At 44.4% G+C, this 23,988-nt stretch overlaps 1 protein-coding gene across 1 annotated transcript in view; it reads right to left on the bottom strand.

The window, feature by feature from the left end:
- Window positions 1-22,321, bottom strand: part of LRIG1 (leucine rich repeats and immunoglobulin like domains 1) — a 135,594-nt gene extending 113,273 nt beyond the window's left edge. Inside the window, exon 1 of the mRNA XM_053378291.1 lies at window positions 21,084-22,321. Within this exon, the coding sequence (XP_053234266.1) occupies window positions 21,084-21,298 (215 nt within the window). The 5' untranslated portion in view covers window positions 21,299-22,321. The remainder of the gene's footprint in view (window positions 1-21,083) is intronic.
- Between the last annotated feature and the right edge of the window lie 1,667 nt (window positions 22,322-23,988).

The following is a 23,988-nucleotide window of genomic DNA, read 5'->3' as shown; positions in this document are numbered from 1 at the left end:
AGTCAGGGAACACTTATTTAAAACAGCAATTTTGTCACTTCCAACGTCACTTCGTGGTAAGAGAAAAACTGAAGTTTGAGAATGCTCATATCGTCTAACTATTATCACAGCGTACAAGGAGGATAACGGAATTCAGGCATGCTAACGGAGTACACAGATGTGACCACCGGCAGTGTTAGAAACTCAGATATGTAAGTTAGGTGCCAAATGGCATCTTAAACATAGGTTACAGTTGCCACAATGGAATGTCTATTTGCCAGGGAGATAGACTAGTTGACCCTCGGGGTCCCTTCCAATTCTACAGTTCTATGATCTCAACTACATTGCTCAACTGTAGCTTGCTCTTACGACAATTTGCTTGTCCTAGTATGCAAAGAGGAGAAATACACACACTGGAAATGGAAATGGTATTAGCTATGAACTAATTTTAGGGACGCGGGTGGCGCTATGGGTTATACCACAGAGCCTAGGACTTGCCAATCCGAAGGTCGGTGGTTTGAATCCCCGCGACGGGGTGAGCTCCCGTTGCTCGGTCCCTGCTCCTGCCAACCTAGCAGTTCGAAAGCACGTCAACGTGCAAGTAGATAAATAGGTACCGCTCCGGCGGGAAGGTAAACAGCGTTTCCATGCACTGCTGTAGTTCGCCAGAAGTGGCTTAGTCATGCTGCCCACATGACCCAGAAGCTGTACACCGGCTCCCTCGGCCAATAAAGCGAGTTGAGTGCCGCAACCCCAGAGTCGGTCATGACTGGACCTAATGGTCAGGGGTCCCTTTTTTAAAGCAGAGGTTTTTAAACTGTGGTCGCCAACCTGGTGCCCAGAGATCTCCACGTAGTTGCAACTGGACCCGTACCAGTAACAAAACATGCCTGGTGCCCAGCTAATTTCTAACACTGACCATCGGAACAAATTTTGACTGCAGATTTGCACCCAACGTGCGGTAAAATCTTGCTCATCATCTGTCACAATGATAGAAGCCCCCTGTATGAATAAGGGGACGTGGGGTCCCAAACAATTTCAGCTGTCTGGAAGGAAGGGCAGGATATGAATTTAATAAATAAAACAATTTTTAAGACCATAGAGAAGAGGCAGGAATCCATGCCTAGCCTAGAGAATTCAGCACTTTATGCAGCAGATGAAGTACCGTATTTTTTGCTCTATAAGACTCACTCCCCCCCCCCAAAAAAGTAAGGGGAAATGTGTGTACGTCTTATGGAGCGAGTGCAGGCTGCGCAGCTATCACAGAAGCCAGAACAGCAAGAGGGATTGCTGCTTTCACTGCGCAGTGATCCCTCTTGCTGTTCTAGCTTCTGAGATTCAGAATATTTTTTTTCTTGTTTTCCTCCTCCAAAAACTAGGTGTGTCTTGTGGTCTGGTGCGTCTTATAGACCAAAAAATACGGTACATTGTTTGTTTGTTTGTTTGTTTGTTTGTTTGTTTGCTTGCTTGTTTAGTGGGGTCAGCTATGGCCCTACTGTTTTGTTTAAGCAAAGGTAGCTAGCACACCCCAAAGCTCTTTGCAACAGAATGGTTTAAATATGTACACAACAAACTACAGCCTCAGCCAAACTATATAGAAGGACTGTAGAAAATCTACTGCACTCAAACATTCCCAACGGATTCTGTCATTTATTCACCACCACCACCACCAAGGCAGTCAGGCCATTGGAAAGTGAACCTGTGCAAGACACGCCAGCTTCCACTGGCTTAGGCTGTCTGGACAGTGTGCTTAATTCTACCCCAAAGCCAATTTTCTTTCATTTTCCCTTTGCCGGCCAATGAAACCAGCCTCTCCTACACATCCACGCACAGGGAGGGTGAAGCAGCCGTGTTTAGACAACTGGAAGACATTAAAGGGGTTGTATTTCACAGAGCCTCCAACCAGGCTGGTTTCTTATGATATCCGTTTTATACCCGCAGATAGTATTTGCAGGCTCACCAGTCCGCTGTACCTTCCACAGTCTCGTCTCTTAAGCTGGGGGGGGGGGGGCGCAAATCTGACTCTCCTTGCAACTGCTACCCTTGAATGTTAAAACAGGGGAAAGAGGTTCCTCATCTGTAATAACAGGCAGAACTTTAGCAGCACCGACACAAACTGATGAAGAGGAAATGAGATGCAAGGGGCTAGCATGTGTGTTTTTAAGCCCCAATTAAAAAACAACAACACTCTGGCTCTGTGATTTGGCACACCCAAACATCTATGCACACAGCTTGCTTCTCTCTAGTTTCTTCACTGCTACTAAAAAGGTACAGCAATTTCATTGCTCTCATTTATCCTCAAACCTCTGTAACATGGCTAGCCAACAGTGAGTTTATGGTTAAAAGTGTAATTTGAACCCAGTCCCAGTTCTCTCCTCAGTCAAGGTGCAATATGCTAGACACTGGTTTCAATATGCACTGCTTTCATAGCCCAACAGAATGCTCATAAGCCACTGCAACCATGAATCTTGCTCAGTTTTCAATACTACATCTTGCGTTGGGGTAAATTGCTTGGGGCACAAACTATTCTTCTCTTTGCTTGTACAAGGTGGTGACCAGGTTGAAGGACATGGCCACAAACAGGCATTTAATTTTTTTTTTTACCATTCTCAGCAGAACAATGTAAGATCCATTAGCAATTAATGACGGACCACTTTCTTCCCATCACTGAACCATAGGTTTCGTTTAGTACACCATGGGCCAGCAAAGAAGCTTGATTTGCATTTTATCAGAAGTGGCTCATTCAAAAATAGACCCGTTCCGTTTAAAGTTCAGTGTTTTATCACAACAGAGAACAACTCCTCCGTTTTACAATGGCTGGCGACAAGTTTCACTAGCCTCCTCTAATTCCTAGATTACACCAACGAGTTTACTTTTGGCCCCATTTCCTGCAAGAGGACCTCTTACCTATGCAGTACATAAGGCTAGCTAGATAAGGCGAAGCCAGCACATTGTGGACCACAACTCTCATCCGCCTCAGCCAGCATGGTCAGAGATTATAGGAGTTGCAGTCTAAAACATCCTGGTGGCACCACGATGGCTACCCCCTCCACCCAAAAAAGTTCACTGATAAAACCAAAATAACCTACAAAGGTTTTTAGCAGTATTCAGACCCTGCACAAATGCAACCCCCACACTGAGATGGCATGGGCAGAGATTGCAAGCCTGACCACAATAGGCCCATAAAATGCTGTTTCGTTTTTCTTATTTCTCCATAGAGCAGCATTTCCCAACCAGGTGTCCACAACATATTTTGGACTACAACCCCCATTTTCCCCAACCACTGAGTATACTGGCTTGGGATGATGGGAATTGAAGTCCAAAGTATCTGGGGGGGGGTCACCAGGTTGGGGGAAAACTGCCTTAGAATAGGGACGGCTAATGATGATGATGATGATAATAATAATAATAATAATAATAATAATAATAATAATAATAATAATAATTTGTTCCCCAGCCACTCTGGGCGACTTCCAACAAAGATTAAAAATACATTAAAATGTCACACATTAAAAACTTCCCTGAACAGGAGGTAACCCACAGCCCTACAAATGTTTATCACCTTCTACCCCCCATCACCCCGTCAGGAGAGTCAATGGTCAGGAATGATGGGAGTTGTAGTCCAGCAACATCTGACGGATCGAAGGTTCCGCAGTGATGGCCCAACTAGGCCCTCCAGCTGTTTTGGGGCTACAACTCCCATCATCCCTGACCACTGGTCCTGTTAGCTAGGGATGATGGGAGTTGTAGTCCAACAACAGCTGGAGGGCCAAGTTTGGCCACCACTGTGCTAGAGGGACTGTGGAGGTGCTGGCTGGCGACATGCCAATTCCAGAAAGGATTCAGAGGACCAAGATTTTCACATGGCAATGGCAATTACTGTATTAGCTTTTACAATTTGAGCAAACAGTGCTAGTTTGTCAATGAGTAAACATTCATCACTTGCCTCTGGCACCCCCAAGTTCTGTTCGCCCTTTGTCAAATTTAGACCTCAAATCACTTGGGGGCAAGAACCCACCCTCTCTTCCTCTCTCACGTTGCTCTGTAAGCAACATCAAAGCGATAAACTCATGATGATGGAGATTGCTAAAAATAAATGAGAGCAGTGCTAGTAACTGAGATATGAAAGCTAGGAGCTAAATGGCACCTTAAGCCTAGGTTGTGGGCGCAACAACGAAATGTCTAGGTGTGCATTTCTATAACAAGAATACAAAGCTGAAAATGAATGAACTGCAGCTAAAATATTATGCTCATTTTTCACATGGTCTAGTCCATGGGTAGGCAAACTAAGGCCCGGGGGCCGAATCCAGCCCAATTGCCTTCTAAATCCGGCCCGCGGACAGTCTGGGAATCAGCGTGTTTTTACATGAGTAGAATGTGTCCTTTTATTTAAAATGCATCTCTGGGTTATTTGTGGGGCTTGACTGGTGTTTTTACATGAGTAGAATGTGTACTTTTATTTAAAATGTATCTCCAGATTATTTGTGGGGCATAGGAATTTGTTCATCCCCCCCAAAAAAAAAATTAGTCCAGCCCCCCACAAGGTCTGAGGGACAGTGGACCGGCCCCCTGCTGAAAAAGTTTGCTGACCCCTGGTCTAGCCTTCCTCTGTCCACCCCTTGAATATTCTTAAGAGGGTCTCTCGTCCAGTCTTCAGAGAGTAGCCAGAAGTGGGGAGGCAGAAAAATGTCCCCCTTTCCTTCTACTGTGCAGTTTTAATCTGAAATCTTAGGCGCAGTACTGCACCCAGAGGTCAGAAACTGCTCACACTAATGAAATTCCCTGTTGCAAAATGCGCCTAGAATTTCGACCAGTGAATGAGAGGTCTTGGACCTTTCAGTCGCAGACCTTGAATACAACATTTTCACAGGGACTGCAACACTGGCAGGACACTGGCAGGAGTTGCACATAATCTCAATCTATGGTGAAGTATCAATCCATGGCGGAGCACTGTGCATGGAAGGCTATTTCTATTAAACAGAAGGTATCAGTTGCACACTGCTGTTAGATAAAGCACCGTAGGATATAACATGTGTGGCAACCAATAGCGCATCACTACCATTCCTAATAAAACATAAACAGGCAATGCTTTCACCTCTCACTGGTGGTTTCCAACAACACTGTACAAATGACCTATTTGGGTTTTTTTTTGCTGATTCATGGTTACAATGAATTTGGTTTTGTTTCGTTCGATACAGCCTACACACCGTACGTATACTGAATGGTAATACAGTTCCAGCCCACAATCATGTCACAAAAGGAAAGCGGAACTGGGGAGGAAGAGAAAAGCAAGCACCACAGCAGCTACTTCGGTTTGTAGACTGGGTACTTTTAATACTTCCAAGGCCTAAGAAGAGCTCTGCTGGGCTAGTCCAAAAGCCCACCTGATGTTCTCATAGTGGCCAACCAGATGCCTATGGGAAGCCCACAAGCAGCAAATAATGGCTACAACAGCGCTAGCGCCCACTTGTGCTTCCCAGGAACTGGTACTGAGAAGCATACTGACTCCGGTCCTGGAAGGAACAGGGTTGTATAGGACTGCACCTTTCTCCTCTTCCACTGCACACTTCCCACATGCCTTCAAAACTTAACTCTGGTGATGGACTACATGGAAATGGCGGAAATGACTGGCAGAATCCGAGACCAGGGAGAAGAGTCGATGGAAGAAGATTGGAAAAAATTTAAAGTATATTTAAAAAAACATTGTAAAATTAATGAATGTTAGAAAGATGCTGGAATGGATTTACATGGTCTTAGCAGAAAGGTTATAAAGAATTAAGTAAAAATGGATTGTTAATGGCTTAAAGTGTAAAATTTAAGGTTAAATTGCGTTAAGATAAATTATGGAACAAAATTTGAGAAAGAGGGAAAGGACTTGCTGAAACAATTATGAAATAGAATACAAAAAGGGAGGTGTGAGGAAGTCAAGGAAATAAGTAAATGAAAGATAAAGATATGAAAATACTGGATGTTAGTGTTTTTAAATGTTATTGTTTAGCTGTATTGTTTTTGGGTTTCTTTTTTTTCTTTTTCTTTTTTCTTTTTAGTATTGTATTTTCCTTTATTTTTGAAGTATTGTAATCTTTTTTATTATTATTGTCTGCTTTTCTTTTTTCTGTAATTGTTAAATTTTAATAAATATCTTTAAAAAAAAAAACTTAACTCTGGGAGGCCAATTGGGAAGAGGCGCAAAAGAGAAGAGAAGCCAAAGTAGCATTACACGAGTCAAATTCCAACCAGCCAACAGAATTTAGACCAAAGCTTTCAAAATTGTGCATCACGACACGTTAAGTGTGTCGTCTGCAGTGTGTAGGTGTGTCGCACGAACGGTCCCCATGCTCTTCCCGGGGCTGGAAAGGGGTTAGTTTAACACCTGTCTTGCTAGTGAAATTGAATTACTGTGTCGCGAAACGATGTATGTCTATAAAAAGTGTGCCACCAACGTGAAAAGTTTGGAAAGCTCTGATTTAGGCCATCATGCCTAAAATCAGGTATTTCCTCTAGCCAAAAGTATGGCATAAGGACATTCAACTGGGATGACAGCCAGTGTGGCGTAGTGGTTTGAGCATCAAACTAAGCCTTGCAAGACCAGGGTTCGAATCTCCACTCAGCCATGAAACTCATTGGGTGACCCTGGTCCATCAGTGTCTCTCAACAACGTGGTTATGAGGATAAAACAGGGAGAAAAGAACCATCCATAATGCCTTGAGCCACTTGGAGGAACCCCTTGGGATACATAGAACTTTTTAAAAGAAAGAAAGATGTATTTAGGAATACTGACTACATGTTGAACCTAACTAATCTGTGAGAACTGCGTCTACAAGAAATACTGTGGATTGTGTCAAAAGTGCCAAGAGGATTCATATCTCAGCTGCCTACAGAGAAGGTTGAAGCAAAATAAAAAAATTCCTTCCAGTAGCACCTTAGAGACCAACTAAGTTTGTTATTGGTATGAGCTTTTGTGTGCATGCAGACTTCTTCATAGGTTGTTTTTCCTACCCCTGAAAATGTTCCCTACTGCCCCTCCCCCAACACTCTCTCTACCCCCTCCCCAAGCCCATTCATTCAAACTTTCCCCCCTTTGTAAGTAGTTCTGACTATTAACACAATTCTATTGAAAAGTGGCTCCCATTGTATGCCGGCCCTTGCACTTCAAATTGCTGTCACCATGGGGGGGGGAAAGCCAAGCAGGGCAATTAAAGACCGCAAACAGCTTCTCAAGAGGAAGGGAGGGTCCTGAGGCTTAAACTCTGGGGTCCTGAAGCCCTTCAGAAAGCACCAACAAGAAGTTATCAGGCAGCACCACAAACTGAGACAACAAATTTGAAACAGCAAAATTGCTGATAATCTACAGAGAAGCGAATCGGCATCCTAACAAGGGGAAGCTTTTGAAAATCACAACCCCCCCCCCCAGGGAAGGCAAAGCAAAGCATGCCAAAAAAACAAAAAACAAACCTGTGAATGGTGCTGAAGGGAGAAGACAGAGCACTCATGCACTCCAATGACAAGCAAGCCAGCAAATCAATACAAAAGGTGCAGTTGAAAAATGTGTATCAGTGCTGATGGAGCGCATATACACTGATAAAAGAAAAGGCTTTTGGCCTCAGTGTTAAGAAAGCTGAATTTACAAAAGCGTGATTTAAATACAAAGTGAAGGAGGCACATGTACAATTGGACTTTGCCCAGAATGAACACATCCAATAACCCAAATGGCATGCCTTTGCACATTTTGAATGGAAATACATTCTGTATTCAAGGAATGTTCCAGGGTGTTCTGGAGAATTCCATTTATTAAGCCTCCTCAGATGGCTTCGGCGGTTCCCTCCCACACTAACAATCCCTGGATGATGATGATGATAATAATAATAATAATAATAATAATAATAATAATAATAATAATATCATCATCCCACCTTTCCCCCAGAACCATGACTCAAGGTGGCTTGCAACAATTGAAACAAACACTGATAAAATTCAAAAAGGTAGTAGTTAGAAAGCAATGACAACAAGTGTCACAGATTATCACTACAACACTTGGAGAAACTACTGGTTGTGTGTGCGTTGTGGACTGCATTACTGGGGAAGCTAAGATAAAGGGCATTAATATGGGACAACTCTTGAATGGCAAACAGGTTTTGGGGAGGGGGGAAGGCTCTCACACAGAAAACTAAAATAAAGACTTTAAAGTGCCATGGGAGGAATTCAATGCTGCGTGAGTGGACATCTGCTCACACAATGGGACTTCAGTTTCCTCTCATCTCCCCCTGCAGCCCCCCACCCATGTGCCCTGCAAATTGGCTCCAGAGACACCCAACACACCAGGAGAAGATTTTGAAGGCACACAGAGGACCAGGATAGGGGCAAAAGAAAGCAGAAGCCTGTTCCCTCAGCTCACAGACAATGTCGGATACAACCTTACGACTTGAAATTTGCATTTATACAAATTTTCACAAGCACATAAATGTGGATGCAACACTATACCTATTGGGGTATCGTTTGGCTACCATGAAAGGAATACTGCTGAGTATGTTTTACTTATCAGCATTCTCATTCAAATAATAGTGACATGTATACCTATTATTATGTATGCTATTGAGCCACAGCTGCACACTTAAGCTGTAATCAAAACCAGACACCCTAGGAACAAGTTTAACTCACACAAGTTACTGATGTATTCTTGTTTAATTAAACCCAGTGTCTGAAAGATCTGAAGTGTGCCATTCTCAGTTTTCATTGCAATCTCTCAGAAAATTGAGGATTTGCAGAAATTCTAGTGTTCTCAGCACTTCGTGTCGCCTTCTTGGGGGGGGCGAACCCTCCCATTTTTTAAACTTCGCTGCCAGGAGATTAAAGGAAGATTAGTAGCAATTTGTAGCTGAAGATCAGAAGCAGGAGACCACTGCTGTGCGTTATGTGTCCTGCTGGTGGACTCCCCATAGGCATCTATGAGAACAGGATGCTCTGGACTAAATGGGAACACAACAGTAATGTCTTCTACTCCCTGGTGGTTACACCCAGTATTCATGCCGTCCCTCTAAAATCTGAGGCCACGGGGGTGTTCAAAGCTGTCTGAATGCAACCAAGGAAAAACAAAAAGGGTCGTGTCTAACTAAATCATTGCACGTCCAAAACAACTTCTGTGAGCAGTGCTCTGCCGATTCCCCCCAACCTTCTACAGCAGATTTGGGGGGCACTGCAGGTGATTCCTGGTGGGAGGAAGTCCCACCCAATAATTTTGTTGGTTGCAACTCCAAGTCAGCTTTAGCCGTAGTGCACTCTCTAGCTCTCTCTCTTCCACGGCTCCAGAGGCGAAATTAAGCCCCCAACTTTGAGGAAGAAAGAATCCTGTGAAAATCAGAAGCTGCCCCACTGAACTAAGAGCAGCATCCGTCCAGTTTCATCAGGCATAGGCAAACCTGGCCCTCCAGATGTTTTGAGACTACAATTCCCATCATCCCTGACCACTGGTCCTGTTAGCTAGGGATGATGGGAGTTGCAGTCTCAAAATATCTAGAGGGCTGAGTTTGCCTATGCCTGAGTTACACCATCATCTGAGGGCCTTCACTGTGTGCCACTCTGAGAGATCTAGAGGGTGGCAACCTGAGAACGGGCCTTTTCTGTGGTGGCTCCCTGCTTATGGATGCTCTCCCCAGGGATGCTCACCTGGTACCTTCATTACATATCTTAAGGCACCAGGCAAAAACGTCTCTCTATAATCAGGCAGTAACATTCTAGGGCAGGGGTCAGCAACCTTTTTCAGCTGTGGGCAGGTCCACCGTCCCTCAGACCATGTGGTGGGCAGGACTATATTGGGGGGGGGGGAAATGAACGAATTCCTATGCCCCACAAATAAGCCAGACATGCATTTTAAATAAAAGCATACATTCTACTCATGTAAAAACACCAGGCGGGCCCCACAAATAACCCAGAGATGCATTTTAAATAAAAGGACACATTCTACTCATGTAAAAACACGCTGATTCCCAGACCGTCCACGGGCCGAATTTAGAAGGCGATTGGGCCGGATCTGGCCCCCGGGCCTTAGGTTGCCTACCCCTGTTCTAGGGCCTTTGAAATGTGTTTGTGGGAGGGGGGTTATTAGTTGATGTTTGCTTTATTAACTATTTTGTGTTCTCGTTTTGTATTCCTATGTTGTGAACCACCCTGGGATCTTCGGGTGATGGGAAGTATACAAATTTAATAAATAAAATAATAAATAAACAATGGGCAAGCCCATAGCTCACTCACACAACAAGCCCACCACACAAATTCAGACATGTTCGCCTCTGATTGTGTGAATGGCTCCCATATGAACAACAAACACAGTTCCCCCATGCTGGGAACAGGGGAGTCTGAAAGGTCCTGAAGAGCTTAGTACCTCAGGCAGGGCGGGGAGGTGTGTAAATTCAATCTTAAGAACATGTCCTGAGGAAGCAAATCTCTTTGAACACAGTGGGGCTCTGCCCTTGAGTAAACATGTTTAGGGCCAGACTGCAAAGCCTTTCAGTTGAGAAGAGGCAAGAATCCCTGTGAGTCGCAAAACACTACAAATTACGAAAAATATACGGGGCCGAGGCATTCTAATAGGAACAGAGCCAGATATGCAACAACAGACAATAGGGGCGGCAGGTTCAGAGAGCCTGCTGAAGGGAGTTAGCTGATCAATGCTAAAATTAAAGAGGCGGGAAATGTTTTCGGTGGGAAGCAGGGATGAGAGTACAGAGGAGAACAGAAATCCTTATGCTCTCCCTCAGTCCTGCTGAGCTATGCAACAAGCTGGCCTTTGGAGATTACAGCTCATTCTCAGTTCCATTCCATTTGTTCAGCGATACTGAATAGGATTTAGGGGTATGAAGCCATAATGGCCAAGCTTGAGTGAGCTGCCTACACACAGACACACACACACACTCTTCTTTACGAGGGTCAACTTTGGCATTTTGTTTTCCCTCAAGTCCACCCCCCCTCCCCCGCAACCAAAAAGAGAGACATTTTCCAATTTAGGGCTTGTAAAAGTATTTCATCAGGGGCACAAAGCAGACTGTCTAAGCACCTCCTGGCAGCACCAGTTATCCTGAGCTCCGCTAATTACTAAGAAGTTCTTTAAAATGTTTTTGGAAGGCTCCTCCATCTCCAAGAATACATGTCATGTCTTAATCAAGAGAAACTGCTAACAGAGTGTAATCCACAGAAGTCCATGCCATAATAATAAAATGTTCATTTTTTTAAAGGCGCCCAAGACTCAGTTTCCGCTGCAAGAGACTAAGCATGGGGGACACCCCCCTGAAAAACACTAACTGTTCAGCAAGTGTCACTTGAAATGTTTATTCCAAACACACACACAAAAAAACAACAACAACTGGAGAGCTGGAATCAAAGAACCATGAATTAGACCAGGGGGTTCCAAAACTGTGGTCTGTGAATGTGTGTCTATGTGATGTGTCTGTGGATTTGTGGTTGAAGATGGGAAGAATCAAACCCAAGGCATTGACACTTCATGTTGACTTTGTCTTTTTTATTGCTTCGTTTGCTTATTATATTTTATCTGAAGCTACTACAATTTGATTTCAAAGTGCAACACAATTAAATTCAACACTGAAGAAAAAATGAAGCCATAAAAATACAATTAAATCATATTGCATTTAGTGCAACATATTACGTTTGCTAAAGCAGGCAGAAAAGAAAAATCATTAAGTGGTCTGCCAAGACCCTCATAAATTTTCAAGTGGTCTATGGGGGCAAAAATTTGGGGGTCACTGATTTAGACTGAGCATTTAATGATATGCTTTGTTGTCGACTGCTCTGTTCATTTCAATGAGTACTTCTATTTTATGTGTTCATATAAACAAAACAAAAACTTTAATCCAAACTATCAAGTGGTTTACTAGCAACGTATTTAGGTCAGCAGATAATCAACAGTTATATTTTTAAGGCAAAAATACATTAACTGCTTTCTATATTTCATGCTTATCCTGACCTCCCCTCAAGGCATAGGCAAACTCGGCCCTCCAGATGTTTTGGGATCTTCCCTAGCTAACAGGATCAGTGGTCAGGGATGATGGGAGTTGTAGCCCCTAAACATCTGCAGGGCCGAGTTTGCCTATGCCTGCTATACACAGTCCTCTGCTTGCAACCATTTTATCTTCACAACATCCCTGTAAGGTAGGGCGCGGTTGAGAGAACAGAACTTTCTCACCCAATATCTCATTTAAATATTTGTACACTGCTTTTCCATAGGTCTAAATTCAACATCAGTTATATTCCAGGTAGATCCACTGAAATTAGTGTACTTATTTATTTCAGTCAGCCTACTCTGAATAAGTGGGGGTGGGGGGGATAATGACATAACCAGAAAGCAGAGATATGGATTCTATAGTCCTAATCTGCAGGACTGCCCTGACTCTTGGCTGTTTTCAAAACAGTTTAAACGGGTCACCAAGTGAGTTTCTCAGCTGAGTAAGGATTTGAACCCAAGTCTCCTTAGTGTTAACACATTCACTACACTAAAAAAACACACCACTTTAATCTGCAAAGAGCTTTTAAACAGTCCATAAACACCTTTCATGCACTCACACCAATTCTGAAGAGATTACAGTATACAGTTGGAAAAAGACTTAATGCATATAGTGAGACATCTCATATATCTATCGTTTTCTGACTTCAACAGAATAGGGATATTTTGTCTGTTTTAAGCTGACCGCTGAGCAACACTCAGGAATGTAACATTTATTACCTGCATTCAGTTAACACGGAGATGTAATGTCTCTGGACACATGCATGAGTGTATATACACACACTTCTCACACAAACATCAGCAGCTACAGGGATCACATCATTTCATCCATGTGGCTTTAAATTTCCACAGGGGATCAATTTTTTCAACATTTTTCAACATTGCCACAATCTGATATCTCCAACAGAGATTAGGTAGGAGCCAATTTAATTGAGGTGGGAGATTTGCAAGGAACAGGTAGAAAGGAGAAGCAATTTGGGCTGATAGCCTCAGTTTTCTTTCCTCCTGTTCTGGATGACAATTTAGGAGGGAAATAAGAGCATGGACAACCTGAAAATTATCAAGCATATAGGAAGAATAAGCCTTGCTGAAGAATCAACATGGCCTCAGCAAAGGTTAAGTCTTGTCTCACTAATCTTGCAGTGCTTGGATGTGTCAACAAGTATGTGGAAACGATGATCCAGAAGACTTTACCTAAACTTTCAAAAAGATTTGCCTAAGCAAATAAATAAAAAAAGAGGTCAAGTCCTCTTACGAATCACTAACAGGTTAATGCACAGGAAACAGGAGGTAGGAATAAATGATCAGTTCTCTTAACAGAGGGAAGACAGACATGGGGTTCTCCAAGCAACTGTATTGGGACCAGTGCTTGTTAACTTATCCATAAATGATATGGAATTTGGGGTGAGTCAAGTTTGCCAATGAAACACAATTATTCAGGATGATAAAAGAAGAAGGAATTGCAACGGGCTCCAAAACTGGAGAAATGGGCATTAAAATGGCAAATGCAGTCCAATGCCCATATACAGCAATGCACATGGTTTCTAAGGACACATATATACACTGATGGGATCTGAGCTTATGGCAACTGACCAGGAAAAATATATCGGAGTCATGGTAGAAAACCTCAACCCAGTGAATGGAAGCTGTGAAAAAAGTTCTCATGGTAAAGATCATTTGGAAAGGATCTAATATAAATCTCCCAGCACCTAAATGCCTTGAATATATTCATCTATGGTACAACCACAGTTTGAATACAGCACTGCATGTACCAGTAGTTCCAGTCTCCACCTCTCAAAACAGGATGCTGTAGAGCTGGAAAAAGGCAACCATTATTCTGGTAGGGCTGGAGCAACTCCTTTCTGAGGAAAGGTATTCAGGGACTTTTAGTTTGGAGGGGCAGATGAACGGGGTTGGGGAGAAGTACGAACAAAATAATGCATGTGTGGAGAAAGTGGACAGTTTTCCTCCCTCTCCCAATAATACTAACAAGAACATGGATAGAAGTTGTTTTTTTTCCTCCTCCTAAAGTTAAAACCTGGAGTCATTCAGCAAAAGTGAATGGTGGGAGATTCAAGAAGCAGTTCTTTTGCAAGGCACCTGAGTTAAAACGTACGGAATTTGCTACCATGAGCCAACTTCAAAAAGCAGAAAAGACAAATTCATGGAGGATAAAGCCCTCAATAGCTACTAGTCATGGTGGCATCAGAGGCATGCCACACCTGACCTGAATACCTGTTGCTGAGGAACAGCAACAGGAGACAAATTCTGCCCTCAGCTCCTGCTTGCGGTCTTCCTCAGAGGCACCTGGCAGCCACTATGAGGAATGAGAATACAGTGGTACCTTGGGTTACATACGCTTCAGGTTTCATATGCTTCAGGTTACAGACTCCGCTAACCCAGAAATAGTACCTCAGGTTAAGAACTTTGCTTCAGGATGAGAACAGAAATCGTGCTCTGGCGGCGCGGCGGCAGCAGGAGGCCCCATTAGCTAAAGTGGTGCTTCAGGTTAAGAACAGTTTCCGGTTAAGTACAGACCTCCAGAACGAATTAAGTACTTAACCTGAGGTACCACTGTACAGGACTGGAAGGCTGGGGCTCGTCTTATGTTTTAATCCTATGCGCACATAATCAGAAGTGTTGTTGTGAGGCCCATGAGGTGCAACAAGACTACCAACGGACCAGCTTCGAAATCTTTTCCACTGAGTCTCTCTCTTCCCTTCCTCCATTTTGGGGAAGAAGTTAAACTCTCACAGCAATTCTATCAACCCTAAGTGAGCAAGAGAAAGTGAAAGGGTTTTATGGCTTTAATTTTTTTTTTAAGTGTGTGTGTGTCTGGGGGGGGGGGGGCGGGGCTGCCAGGCCTGTAATTCCCATTTTGACGTTCTCCACACTTTGCACCTGGCATCTGTTGGCAGCAAGCGTTCGGTTTCCTATACTCTTGCAGACATTTTTTTTTTTAACCACGGATCATGTTCTCAAGTAAATCACACTTCAGACGTTTTATATCTTTTGTTGCCTATCTGAGCTTCAAAGCCAGGCACCAAGAAATTGTGGGCAGGCAAAAGGGGGTGGGGAGCCTCAGATTGCATGCTAGGTTTAAGATCTTCCACTACCTTGCAACACACACACACACACACACACACACACACACACACGAGCTGTGGCCTCTCCTCCCCAACCACACACAATGATACTCGGTTTTTCAAAACCACATGGGAGTTTGAGTGCAAAGCAAATTACACAGAGAGCAGTTAAGAGTTCAAATAAATAATCTTATATAACCACTGTCACACACCGCACTGAAAGGAGGACACAGTTCAGTCTCATGTGCAGAGTTCCAGTTCCCTGTAGGCTCTTTTAAACAAAATACATTTCCCTGCACATGCTAGTGCCAGAGGTTATTGCATTATATTCCACGCCCCACAAGGCAAATCAATATGTATAATATGCACACACACACAATCCTTAAACTCTCTAGGAGGTCTTGGCAACACCACAACAACCAAGCTAGTTCATAAGATATGATACTAACACTGAAACCGTTTGCTACTATTTACAAAACATAAAAACGTCCAAGTTAATTCTGTAGCTGTCACGAGCCTGCCGTGAGACTATTTGTTTAAAGTATTACTAGCAGCCTTTCAGGGATGGGGATGTTTTCTTGTATACATTTTAACTGCATTTATAGGAAATTTTATAGTGCTGATACACATCTCAAGCTGTTGCTATCTGCCCTGAGCTGAAGGGCAGGGTGGGTTAGAAATTCAGTAAATAAACAAAGCCAATCTTCCATTCACAAAGCGTGGACTTTCAAACAGTGAAACGTTGTGCTTGTTTACTCAGAAGTAATCCCCATCAAGTTTAATGGTGCTTGTTCCCTAGTAGTAGATGTGCTTAGGACTGCACAGGAGGGTTTAGGCTCTCAAGAACAGCCCTCCTTGAAAAGTTAAGAAGCATGGCCAAAAAAAGAAAGGGTGGGGGAAGATGCCCCTCTCCCAATTGCACCAGGAGATTTTAAAGAAACCTACAGCTTTGATTCCCCATCCAAACATTGTCCCAAAGACCTAAACACACACACCCAACTTACACAAGGAGTGAAAGCACTGAAGATGGGGAACTCTGGCCCGGTTGCTTAAAAGTTTTGTATTTTGAAGCAGGGGGGAGGGCAGAAAGGAGATCAGGATCTACAGGTACATAGATCTACAGGTCCAACTGTAGAGTTGAAAGGGACCCAAGGATTATCCTGTCCAACCCCCTGCAATGCAGGAATATGCAGTTGTCTCCCATACAGTCATACCTCGGGTTACAGATGCTTTGGGTTGTATGATTTCGGGTTGCGCACCGCGCTGAAACCGGAAGTACCAGAACGGGTTACTTCCGGGTTTCGGCGCTTGCACATGCGCAGAAGCGCTAAATCGTGCTTTGCGCATGAGTGGCGAATTGCAACCTGCACATGCGCATGCGCAGACGCAGCGCTGTGGGTTGTGAACACTGCGGGTTGCGAACATGCTTCCCGCACGGATCACGTTCGCAACCCAAGCGTCCACTGTACAGGGATCAAACCTGCAGCCATGGCATTAACTGCCCCACACTCTAATCAGCAGAGATCTGCAAGGGTTCCAGACTCACAAGCGTTGAGCAACAGCACACAGCAAAATGACTTTTCCCGCACCTAAAATTAGGTTTCTGAAAACAAGAAAGCAAAGCAGGAACAGACCGTTGTGTAGAAGGAACATGCAATAAGCTCAGTTCTGGTACCAGTATTGGAAACTAGTTCCTAGGCTCTAAAGTATGCTCAGAAAGGCACCATGTTTCTCCTAACAGTCTATAAGTGGTCTCTTGCAAGTGTGAATGGTGTCACGGATATGTTGCGATCTGCCACAACAAGAGGGAAAATAATAATAATAATAATAATAATAATTATTATTATTATTTATTTGTACCCCACCCATCTGGCTGGGTTTCCCCAGCCACTCTGGGCGGCTTCCATAGAAACCAAAAATACACTAAAATATCACACATTAAAAACTTCCCTGAACATAAGTTCTAACAAATAAAGTTCTAACGAAAATCTATTTGAGAGAAGGTAATGTCATGGCAAAATCCATCTCAGGGATGCGATTCCCCTGGCAGTGACAAGCTTTTAAAACAACTGAAATTGTTCAACTTCAGTTGAAAACAAAACAGACGAAATATACTTTTCTCTTCTTCTTCTGGTCCTAACTTCTCCTTGAGAGAGGTGAGAGATCATATTTATCTTCTCTCAGCCAAGGTGCTGATAAAAATTCATAGAAAAGAGAGAATTCAAACATATTGACTGATTTTCTAGGGTAGCCATTGTAGTGCCTCCTGCCCACCCCCTTGTTGCTGTGGGCTCCCATTCATCCCCGTTCAGTGTTCCAAAGATCAGGAAAGAGGTATAGTCCAAGACGTCTGAAGAGCACCATGTTGGATACCGCAGTTTATAGTGTTTCACAGGCAATTCAGTTTTAGTCTTAGTCTTTTAGTCTTAGAAATCACAACACTTCATAATTCAATTTTTTTTAAAGCTCTTGTTACCTGATCTCATGGCACTACTTTCTAAAATGGCCAAGACCCAAAATTTACTAATTTCTAGTGAAGATTTCTAGCAACAAAACTAGCATTAGTACAGCCACATATCAATAGTTTTAGAATAAATCACATACAACTATTCTAAGGAAACAACATTCTGCGATTTTCTTTTTTTTAAGACTAAGGATTTTCATGGGTTTAGAGTTCACTTTTGTCAAAACAAATGGAATGGACTCTAGAGAGTTCCTTGAATGCTTCATGCATTCAACAAAGAGCACTCTAGCCCACAAAAGCATAAACTTCAATCAGTAAGTTGGTCTTCTCTTCAAGATGCTACAGGACTCTTGACCGGTATTGTTACAACAGCTTGCACAGATACCCAGAAGAGTAAACAGAAGAGTTATAAATTGCTCTTGATACTTAGTATGGCAGCTACAGTACGGTCCCTAACCGTGACCCATATAGGAGTTATTATGAACATGGTATGAATACTGGAAGAAACAAAATCTAAGGAGCTTCACCCTTCATGTGGTACAATAATTATCACCACTGTAAAGCTTAATCAAATGAACATTCAATATTCAACATCGGTGGTGATATCATCACCAGTGCTGCAATTACTGTTAAAATGAAGCTGGCATATATGAAAAGCAAGAGAAGTGTCATCGAGATGTCCTCTTATGGTAGCATATGAGCTGCCCTAAACCGAACAGCTTCTTAACTCTGTGCGTGCACGGACAGAGAAAGAAAACAGTGCAGGTTTCCAGATGTGAAATCCTTCCAAAAAAACAAGTATAGCGGATTATAGGAATTAGGGTAAAGTAATGATCAGCTAGTAATCACATTTGTGCTTCACACACTCAAAAGATCAACAACTTGCAGCTCTGCAGCAGCAAAGTTTAAACATATGATATACTCCAGAGTTTCACACGTCGGTAAAGCACGGTTGTAAATAACTTAAGATAGGAATATAATTATGGTGGCGGTAAATAAATTGTACTCCAGAGGCTGACAGCTAAATTATAATGACATCAATCTGAATTAAACATTCACACTGACACAGCACTAAGCAGACCACAATTGAATGTTTATCTTCCCTATCTCAGAGAGAGAATTTAGCCTACATTACAACTTATGAAACGCAGAATTCTAGTCAAGGCTTTGAATTGAAGATAGGGGTGTTAATACCTCAGCTACCACTTTCTTTTCTGATACAAACAGAACCTATTAGCATTTCCATGTCTCTTTCAGCATAAAACCACTAACAGCACAATATTGCCCATCTTTAATTCCAGTCCTCCATATGTACAATGGCAGACGCTTTGTAATATTTGGGTACACGATACGTATACACAGATGTTTAGGTTGCTGCACAATGTGGTGGCCAATAAAATGAACTTATCCAAATTCTCATCCAGAGGCTACCTATATGTTTCATTCCAGATTTAAACATACCCTATTCCATAAAGCTAACGCTGACATTTCTCGTACAATGTGTGTTAAACTACTCTAACATATTTAAGTAGAGTACCATACTTGACTTGTGTCTACTTTTAACTCATGTTGCTCTTTGCTAAAAAAAACCCCTTTAACCTGCAACACGCAGCAGCGACTGGAACATGGGAAGAATGAGTTTTCCTGATACCATCTTAAAAACAGCAACAGTAATAATTTACATCTAAGAAACCAATATAGCTGTACGTTTTATGAATAACACCTATATACAGGTAACCTTTTGCTACACTCCCACTTTCTGACTGGATAAAGTGTGACGCTATTATTAGGTTTCAAACCACAAGTTGTAATCTTAAAACACATTTAGTTTCACGTAAAACTCCCTTTGCTGGAGTCAAAGGGAAATAATCCCAAATGTGAAGATTTATCAGGATCTGAACGCAAGTGCTATTGAAAATCACAAAGTCAGGCACCAACCACAGGCTAGTTTATCCATATTTTAATACCTTAACCTCAAATTGGCCACCTGGGTCCCAATTCTGAAGAAAACATGATTCAATCACTTAATAACTAATAAGAGAGTCTTGTGAAACTGTTCTAACAGATAACAAGGGCCTAGTGTGCAGCAACCAGGGGCAATTGGCCTACATCTGCTAACCATTTTGACTTCTTTTTTTTCCCTCCAAAAGTTCATCATGTTAAGTTTTCCCCACTTTGGGGTGCAGCTATTAATTCCTTAGAAACACAAGGAAGTGGGTCGAACAAGTAGTAAGATTATTCTTTGTCCTGAAGAGGCAAACAGCAACCTTTTATTCACAGCCCCTCCAACTTTCACCACTGAATTAGAGGTGAAACATGAGATATGTAATCTCACACAGAGCTGGAAGAAATGGGGGGGGGGGAGTTTTCAAGAACTAGTTCTAAATGTCTGCAGGAAAACATAGGCAATTTTTAAATTAAAAACCCCACGTATCTCAAATATTGAGATTATACACATACACCCAACACCAATACACCACAGCAGCTGTTTACGTAGTGATGATACACACTGTCATAGTTCTTGAGGATCTGTTTTACTCTTATAACACCCTGGCAAGCCTTAACTACCTGATCTCGTGCATAATAAAGACTCAGTAAAATCCTATCAATGTTTACTTGAAAGGGCCTTACTTGCTACCGTGTGTGTGTGTGTGTGTGTGTGTGTGTGTTTAAGAATGAAACTTTAGAGTCCCAATTCTTTAGGTCTTCAAAGTCCTACATAGGTGTTTGAATCATCTAAGAAGGGGACTATTAAATCAAACTCTTTTATATTCCATGGCAAGAGTAAATGCTTCACAAGTCAGTAAAAGTTCTTTTTTTTTTAAGAGTTCTGAAAATCTTCAGCCTGTCATCCACTTTTATGTTCAGCTCCACTACTGATCTGATTCTTAAGGGCTAACACCCGTGCCACGCTACAGACAATTCTAAGCCTAAATGAAACTGAGTCTTATAGGGACTTCTACACAGTAAACACAACCCTTCTTCCCCACACCTTTGCAACACACAGTGAGAATGCTGCCAACATCTTCAGTGACAACAATATTTTTAAAAACTGCAAGTTTGCAGGCTGGTGTCCCAAAAAGTTGATCTGGTTAAGAAGGACCTGGAGGTCCCACAGGCTGGGTGGCAAAGTTTCACACACAAAAACACCCCCCCCAAAAAAAAAAACCCTTTAAATGATCAGAATTTGAAGCTTTCCCTTTAAAAGGCCGAACATCTCATTCTGCAGAACATCCCTAACTACAAGGGGAATGAGCAGCCTCTATTCCCACCGGGATTTTTCCACAAGGATATGAGAACTCTCTACCCCCAAAGGGATCTCCCAGGAGTTAGTTGCTCGGCAACCGGTTACAATTAGATCTCTCAATAAAGGGAAGACGGAATATTACATTAATCACAGACTGCAGTGAAGAAAAGGGTTAGGAACTGGCCTTCAGCGAAGACTTTGAAGGAGGTTGGGAGGTCTGACTGGGAAAGAAATAAAAGGCACAAGAAAGCAGTATACTCCATTCAGAACTTTTGACTTCGCAGGCGGGAGACTTACAAATAGACTGCCCAGGTAGGCAGCACCTCGGGAACCTCTTCCAACCCCCGGTTGCTGCAGTCCACACGATCACCGCTACACGTGCAGTTCACATCGCAGGCCTGCCGCTCCGAGCAGCAGCCGAACCCCACCAACGTTTGGGAAAGGATGAAGAAGGTCCAAAAGGCATCTGAAAAGAGCAGGGACCCCCACTTTCCCCATCCCGGCAGCGCCATTTTGTATCCTGGATGGAGGGGGGGGGTAGGAATATGAGGCCAGAAGCGCAGAGTTGGTGGTATCCCACCAACTAAAAAATAATAATAATAAAGTACTAAAGACAGAAAGGAAAAGTCAAGGAAGTGCCAACAACTCGTCAGTGCCGTTCAGCCCAGATCTCTTTTGCACCAAGTCTCTAGGCCTCCAGCGACATTTACTAGTCAGACCATGGCAGCTCCAAGTGAGGCTGCAGCTGCAGCTGCAACTCCTGAAGTTTCTCCGGGGGCCGGTCTGGAGTTCACTCGTCGGGGGGCCAGCAGCCCAGAACCGGCTCATCCAGAGAGCTGAATTTCAGTGCCACTAAGAGAGAGGGAGAGGAAGCGAGGCAGGATGGAGCCTCCCGAGCTCTTGGCACCAGCGCCAAACTTTAAAAGTCTTCCTCTTGCTTCTCAGCGATCGCCACTCGCGCAATAAATAAGGGTCCGGATCCTGCTGCTGGAAAAGGCAGGGGTGGCGCGCGGGGAGGGAATAACAGAGTCCTGCGCCCCGTCCCACAGGCGGGCGCCTTGTTGCTGCTGCTGCAAAGAAAGAGGCTCGGCGTCCCCCAGAAAAGTCCCTCCGCCTCCTTCTCCTTTCCCCCCGCTGCAGATTCCGCCTCGCCTCCGCTTCCCGGGAAGTGTCTCAGCGCTGCAAGGGGCGAGCCGGCGAGGAGGGCTGCATCGCCTGCTGCTCGAGCGGGGCCGATTCCTTGCTCTCCCCTCTTCCTTCTCCCGGGGATCAGACACCTTTTCCCAGGAACCGGGATGGATGGGTGGGAGGGAAGCGGTGCTTTATCTCCGCCTCCGCAACTTTCTCCTCTTGGGCTTTTTCCCTGGCCGCCCCCCCTCCTCTTCCTCCTCCCCCCTCCCGCCACCTCCCACTCCCGCCTACCCTGAGCCAGCAGCCCTTAGCGCCCACACGGAGCGCTGCCAGCCGCGATCCTCTCGGGGCGCCCCTGCAGCCTGCCAGCCACCATCTCTCCCTCTCTTTCTCGCCTTCCCTTCCACTTTACAGCGCCCCCTCCCCGCAAGCGTCGCTTCCCCGACTCAAACCCACGTTGGGCACATTGCAACACGTTCCATCCCCCCCTCCTCCTCTTCCAAGCCGCCCGCCTCTCGCTCCGCATTGGCTGCCTAGCGTTCCACGGCGCGCCCGCCCGCTCCCGATTGGACAGGAGGCCCTCCCTTCTCCGCCCCACCACCCGCGCGCCGCCTTTCGGATACACAACGTTCCATTGAGGTTGGCAGGCCGTCAATCAGAAGAGAGCAGGTCCCGCCTCCCTTTCCCACCCAAGGTGTGAAAGCGGGAGGCTCCCGCTTCGGCAGCAGCCGCTCGCCTCTTAAAGGGGAAGAGCGCGCGAGAGAGAGCTGGAAAGAGTCGCACCTTTTCTCCGCGCTTTCGCCTGCTGCTGCTGCTGCCCGAGGATCTCCCTTCCTGGCCCTTCAGTGGGAAGAGCCGGGCTGCTAGTAGAAAGACCGCGCTTCACCCCCCCCCGCCCCACACTTCTAAGGCACGCCAAAAGCTTGTGGGGCAGCGATGCTAAGAGCTCAGCAAAGGCTGTGGCGCGGTGCGCGCTCTGGGGCTGCTTTTGGAGCGAGCCGCAAGTTGCTCAGCAGAAGCGCGCAAGGGGAGGAGGGTTGCGCGGCAGCGGAGTGCAGTTGGCCAAGGGGCTTCCCTTTTTTTGCGGGAAATTCCCTTATTCCAGCGCCTTTTCCCGCTGCTATCCCGGATTGTTAGATATCCCGTAGACTGTCCCCGGGACAGGTGAGGCTGCTGATCCCTTATTTTCAAATCTGAAAGTTGACAGCTATGGCTGGGATCCCTTCCTAGCCTTGCCGAACCCGCTCCCCGCTGCTGATTCCCCATTCCACGGGTGCCAACTGGAATAAAATATTGGTAGGAGGGAGACAGGTAAGCCCTGCCCCGCATACGTATTCGATAAAAGGATGCGATCAAATGGTTTGTGTTTTAATTTTGAAGGACAGGATCATATAGGAATACAGGGGGGTCGATTTGAATAAAATATTAGGGGGGAGGGCAGGTAAGCCCTGCCCTGCATAATAGATCACATGACGTGGCGCAAGCACACTACTTCAATGGTAGTTCCCATCATCTTTGGGGGACCCGACCCCCCCAAAAGTTTTGAAGACCCCATGGCCCCTAGAAGTTGGTTCCTATGTCCCATTCCTTCACTGTGCGCCTCCGAAGGTAGTAAGGGTTAGAGTGGAGGAGGGCCTAGGGGAAAATCAGTAGCGTATCTACACTTTTCTTCTTCTTCGGCATATTGTAACTAATGGTCCATTGCTCTTTCGTGTCACCCAGAATCTGAAGCATCCTCACTGTGCCTAACAAGTGGGCTGGTCCTGTTTTGTAGATGGAGTCAGTAAGGACAGCACCCTCCTTGGCCAGGTGGAAATGAATCAGGAAAAGCAGGAAGTGGGTCTCGCCATACCCAGACCTAGATGACCTAGGTACTTATGGCAACAGGATCAATCTAAACGCCCTAACTGGTGGGACTTAGGCCAGGGGCTTGATGAGCAGATATTGATGGATGGCTGGGTAGATGGGCAGTTGTTACTATACGCTATAGAGATGACATTCTCAACACTCCATCATGGGTCAGTCACAACAAGAATGAGTTGTAGTCCTTGAGGTCTGGGTTATCCCTATG

This window comes from Podarcis raffonei, chromosome 2, assembly GCF_027172205.1.
Source record: "Podarcis raffonei isolate rPodRaf1 chromosome 2, rPodRaf1.pri, whole genome shotgun sequence".
In the NCBI taxonomy this organism is placed as follows: domain Eukaryota; kingdom Metazoa; phylum Chordata; class Lepidosauria; order Squamata; family Lacertidae; genus Podarcis; species Podarcis raffonei.
This window is presented reverse-complemented; position numbering and strand designations above follow the sequence as displayed.